The sequence below is a fragment of the Chenopodium quinoa genome, unplaced genomic scaffold, assembly GCF_001683475.1.
Source record: "Chenopodium quinoa cultivar QQ74 unplaced genomic scaffold, ASM168347v1, whole genome shotgun sequence".
Taxonomy (NCBI): domain Eukaryota; kingdom Viridiplantae; phylum Streptophyta; class Magnoliopsida; order Caryophyllales; family Amaranthaceae; genus Chenopodium; species Chenopodium quinoa.
The window spans coordinates 3,825,701-3,831,583 of NW_018744367.1; the positions used below are offsets into that span (position 1 = coordinate 3,825,701).

Genomic DNA, 5,883 nt, shown 5'->3' on the forward strand with positions numbered 1-5,883 from the left:
GGGAAATCGAGCCATCTCTTCCTTCCCCCCTTCTTTTCATTGCATGAAAAATTTCAAAAGCAACCAGAGCATTATATGTGATTAATTTATTCGGAATGAAAGCACTATGATTTATAGATATGATTTGCCCCAACAAAGGCTTCAACCTATTCTCCATGGTTTTCGAAACAATATAGAGAACATTACGACAGCTAATCGGTTTGAATTCCGTAATGCACTTTGGGTCATCACATCATTTCGGAATTAGCACCACACATGTTTTTTTTTTACATCACTAAGATCAAGAGAACCCCTTTACTCAAAATTAATAATACCACTCCCTACATTATGCCAAAATTTCTGAAAAAATAAAGCATGCATCGGGACCAGGGGCTTTGTTGGGGTGCATTTGGAATAGAGCTGTTTTGATCTCATCATCAGTTGGCTCCAGATTCAGACTTGCATTCATGTCCTCAGTAATCACAGTATCCAAACCCGCCATAGCTTCATCAATCCCTTGCAAACCTTCAGACGTAAAAAGGGATGAAAAATAAGATGTAACATGCTGAGCTAATTCCTCTTTACCGGACCGTCATACATCATTCTCATCCAATAGCCCGAAAATCGTATTTTTATGCTTCCTTTGTGTAATACCCCGTATTTTTGAAACGTATTTTCTAATTAATTAATTAATTAGTATTTTCAAAAAAGGGTATTTTAGTAATTTATTTTACTATTTAAATTTTGGAGCCAAAATGATATTTGAATTTTGGCACCAAAAACATTTTAAATTTTAATTATTATTTTTGGATTTTGGATAAGATTTATTTTTCACTTATTTTATTTTTAAAATTCGGATTATATATATAAAATTCAGAATATTTTAATAAAGCAAAAATTATATTTTCCCATTGATTTTAAGATAATTTGTAAATTAACACCCAAAAATGGATCGATTTTTGAAATAACCACCCGATTAATTTTTTATTTTATTTTACCTCCCTTTAAATTAAATAATCACTCAAATTACCACTTATTTCAAAATTCAGTGATTTTCCGTCTGTGGGCCCCACCTAACGGGTGGTAATTTAAAAATTTGACCCATATTTTTTCCCTCGATTTGTTTTCTCTCCCTCTTCCTACCTTCTTCAACCTTCTTAATACCTTCTTCAACCTTCAATCCTCCATTTTTCTCTAACTTCTGACAAATTCTTCCTCTCCCCCCTCCTCCACTTTCTCTCTCCACCATTTTTCTCCATTTTTCTTCTATCAAAATGATGAAAAAATCTTCAAATTTAAGCAACAAAGCTTGGAGTATAGCTTCTTTAATGGCGGAACTCCCTCTTTCTCCTTCATCTTTTAATTTAATGGAGGATTTAATCACGTCACTCGTATCGTAGATTTAATCCAAACCCAAAAATGTAGCTGCTCTGAAGATATTGATATTACTGTTATCAAGGTTTATGCTAAGAATTCCATGGTTGAACAAGCATTAAATGTTTTTAAGGAAATGCCTCTAATTTTTGGATGTCAACCATGTGTTAGATCGTATAATACAATGTTGAATTGCTACGCTTTAATTAATCAGTGGGATAAGGCTAAATCTTTCTATAATTATTTTCAGGAATCGGAAATAATGCCTAATCTTGAAACGTATAATATTTTGATTAAGATTTCATGTCGAAAACGACAGTTTGATCAAGCCAAGAAGCTTTTGGATTGGATGTGGAGTTATGGAGTACGACCTGATGGTTATAGTTATGGGACTTTGATCAATGGGCTTGTGAAATGTGGTACTTTATTGGATGCCTTGAAGGTGTTTGATGAAGTGTCTGAGAGAGGTCTTACCCCCGATGTTACTTGTTATAATATTTTGATTGATGGGTATATAAAATCTGGCCTTGTTGATGAAGCTAAAGAAATTTTTCAGAGGTTGACAACTGATTCTGAGGTTTATCCAAGTGTGGTGACCTACAATGTTATGATCAATGGTCTAAGCAAATGTGGTTATGTAAGTGAGAGTTTAGAGTTTTGGCGCCGGATGAAGGTGAATGAGAGAAAGTTAGATGTGTTTGACGAGGGGGGAGAAGAAAAATTTGTCAGAAGGTTAGAGAAAAATGGAGGATTGAAGCTTGAAGAAGGTAGGAAGAAGGTTGAAGAAGGAGAGAGAAAAAATCGAGGGGAAAAAATGAATATATGGGTCAAATTTTTAAATTACCACCCGTTAGGTGGGGCCCTTTTACGGAAAACCACCGGAATTTTGAAACAGGTGGTAACTTGAGTGATTATTTAGTTTAAGGGGTGGTAAAATAAAATAAAAAATTAAACGGGTGGTTATTTCAAAAATGGATCCATTTTTGGGTGGTAATTTATAAATTATCCTTTATTTTATAAAGGGCCGAATTTCCCTAATTAATTAGCTAGGTTTTTCGAATTTTCCAAGTGTAGAAAATTTGATTTTCTTAGTGTAGAAAATTTGATTTTCTTAGTTAAATAAATTAATGGTTAATTGGTATTTTTCTAATTAATTATTTTGTATAAAATATATTATTTACACAATCATTTTTATTCCTTAAAATCTAGCAAAATAATGCCTAAATATTAGTAAGGGGGTCTGAAAATATGAGCTTGCAAGGCTCGATATTTTCGGCCACCATATAGTATTTTTGAGCAAATTATTTTGGTAATTTTTGCATTTTAATTATCTACCTTAAATTCCATTATTTCCTTAGTTCCTATTTTCCACCTTATAAAGATTTGATCATCTTATTTATTTGCCTTTAACCTTTCTTGATTATTCCCCAAGAAAAGCCACTTACCATTTAACATTTCATGACTACACACTTACCTCATTTCTTTATTTCTTAATCACCATAAAACTAAACTTTCCTTAATTCTTTAGCTCTCTTTTCCAAGTAATTCCTTAAACTAAAATTGCCATATTTCTTCCTACATTTTCTTACCTTAATTCTTGCATGATGTAGCCTATAAATACCCCATGCATCAAAGCCAAAAACTCACACTAAAACTCTCTTCTTTCTCTCTATTCTCTCCTCCTCTCCCACGGTTTTCTTGCACAACCACCACCACAAACCACCGCAGCCACTGGCTGCCACCACGTCTATCCGACCGTCGACGCCTGTCACCAGTAGCAGCCACCTGCCGGCGTGCTGCTGCCCCCCATTGCCGAGCATTTCCTCCTTCTTCTCGGTTTTCTACTTCTTCTTCTCTTCTCCTAATTAATTATTTTGGGGTTTTTTATGTGTCATGCGGGAGAGTTACAACACCAAAACTGGCCTCTGGACACCTGTATCTGCAAAACAACGGAGACTCTTGTGGGTGGGAGTTCCGCCTCCGACGATAAAGTTAGAACGTGTTCGGATGTAAAAAGTGCGGAATGTAAATGAGGGATCTGGCTCCACTTAGGAGAGGAGTAATCTTCCGGCTGTCTGAGACAGCCTCGAAATCCAAGCCTTAGCTCTCAAGAAATGCAATTAAACCTGGAGTTAATGCTCAGCAATTAATGTACACGTGTGTTTAATAATTTCTGAATTATCCTCCTCAGGGGAAACATCTCCCTTTTATAGGGTCTCGTAATGCATGCCTAGTACTAGGTTTCAGAAACCTAGGATGGACTGGGCTTGCCTAGGAATTTGGGCCGTTTAAGGCCACTTTCCTGGTAGGCAATCTGTCTGCCACGTGTCGTGGCCTGATTGGTCCACCTTGGACCTCTCACAAGGTGACACGTGGCGGAATTTAATTGGTCCACTTGGCGGGGTTAAATCCCCTAATCATTTGGCCCTTACAGGGGTGACGTGGCTTGCCACATGGCGCCTGTGACACATGTCACACTCCGATTGGCTAACGGTTCTTACCGTGTTTTTTTTTTAATTGTCTCTTGAAATTCACCCCCCTATAAATAGGGCATGTCCCGATCATTTTTGGACATTTCCCAAAAATTTAGACAGAACTCTTGACTTGAGAACTTTGTCTTTTTCTGAGAAAGAACAACTGCCACCTACTCTTACAGCCGCTGCAGATTTTTCAAGCACCTCCATCTTTACAGATTAAAGGTAACCGCCTGTTTTTCTTTCGTGCTTTCTCTTTGTTTCTTTTTCTTTTTTTCAAAATGGTTTCCCAAAAGCACACGGCACGGCCTAGGTTAGTGATCAACAGGTCACCGGGGATGACTGCATCTAGAACTAGGAGTGCCGACTGCCCCTTGCTGGACCACCCTTTGCGAACTGCCCCAAGTCCGACCGTAGATGTGTCAGTGCAGGACACCATGGTCAGAACTAAGAGAACTGCAAGGGTGACAAACTCAGACGGCTCCTCCTTCTATGCACCTAACCGTGAGTTACTTGACGTGCCGCCTGGCGCCCCCGGCACCTCTAGTGATTCCATTTTAGAAGAATCAGGAGAGGAGGCTCAAAATGACATGCCGGGCTTTGTTGATCTAGCCCATCAGGCGGACGCTAGGTCCGAGAGCTCAGGCAGTGACTCTTAGCTAAGTACTTCCAGCAAATTTTCTGACGACTGTGAAGAGAGGCACTCTCGGCTAGATACAGCGAGAGAGTCCCTCTCGGTAGAATTGGGAGAAGATTGGGCGGAGCCGTCTGCTACCCGCCGAGAACAATATGCCGCCTACTATCATCATGTTCCCACAGGCAGGCGAAAAATAATGGCGGACTAAATAGGGAGCTTCAAAGCCGATCATGTTATGGGGCATGGTTATAACTTATGCACGCCGGATGCCGAGGACACCGTAGTCTAGCCAGAGAAGTCCAGCTATATATGGGGACGAATGTTTTGGCTGCTATGTGGCGGCTATTAAGGCTGGCCTAAGATTTCCTCTACATCCGGCTGTGGAGCGAATCCTAGACGGATACCGACTAGGTGTCTGGTAACTGGCCCCAAACTCTGGTTCAACATATTAGGCTATGTTTCCGGCTGCGAAATGCACCAAGTAGACCCCAGCTTTGAAGCATTCGCCCACATGCATTACCTCAACCGGACCCCAAAAACAACCGGGACCGGTTGGTACCAGTTATCTAGCCACAAGGGCTATATGATGACTTTGGGGAAGGAGAACAAATGGAAGGATTGGAGGAACACTTTCTCAATTGTCTCCGGCCCTGACAAAGTAAAAAATAAAAAGTTTAACAGGTGGAACGGGAACCCACCTTTCCTAACTGGCGGATCTGAGCTGTCGCCTGTTCCTCGTAGAGCTAGAGAAGAGATCCTTGACAAAGGTCTCTTCAAAGTGGATATCCAAGCGAACCCCGAGACTGGGGTGAGGAAGTTCATTCCTCAAAATTATATTCCCAAGTATAACTGGCTATACGATGGGACATATCTGGCCGCTTGTGGCCTTAGTGGAGAGATACCGAGAGGTAGTTGACCGCATGTTCAAGTGTTTTATAAGACTTGGTTGATTTTTTGTTAAACTAACTCTTTGATTCATCTTTTGCAGATAAAGCTATGGAGAAGCTCTCGGCATCGAAGAAAGCTGCTGCTCAATACTGCTCAGCCATCCTGGCAAGCGGCCAATTGAATAGTCGTCTGCTTTGCAGGCGCACAAGGTGAACTTCTGTTCCATTTGTCTAAGTTAAAATATATTTGTTGTCGCTTGCTTCTTACTCTATGGCTTTTGTTGCAGGGCGACCCCGACAACCCCTCTCCTCACTCACAGCCGGATCCGAAGATTCGAAAACAGGCGGATGGTGACGTGACAACTCCTGGTAAACCCAGGAAACATGTGGCCAGTAGGTCAGGGAGAAGCCATCCTCCCAAGTCTCCAGTCGTCCCTGAGGTCAGTCGGCCTCATAAGGAGAAGGAAGTGACGACTGAAGGTATCAAAGACTTGTTTCCTTTTCCTTACCCTTTGAGGGTCAAATTCAATCA

At 40.4% G+C, this 5,883-nt stretch overlaps 1 protein-coding gene across 1 annotated transcript; it reads left to right on the forward strand.

The window, feature by feature from the left end:
- The first annotated feature begins 1,615 nt into the window (after positions 1–1,615).
- Positions 1,616–2,260, forward strand: LOC110696685 (pentatricopeptide repeat-containing protein At3g09060-like). Its single transcript, XM_021874038.1, has one exon. The coding sequence runs from the start codon at positions 1,616–1,618 to the stop codon at positions 2,258–2,260; it is 645 nt and encodes a 214-aa protein (XP_021729730.1).
- Positions 2,261–5,883: the final 3,623 nt, after the last annotated feature.

Bases quoted from the DNA above. Each gene is read 5' to 3' on its own strand.
- LOC110696685 (XM_021874038.1), top strand. From the start codon at position 1,616: ATGCCTAATCTTGAAACGTATAATATTTTGATTAAGATTTCATGTCGA.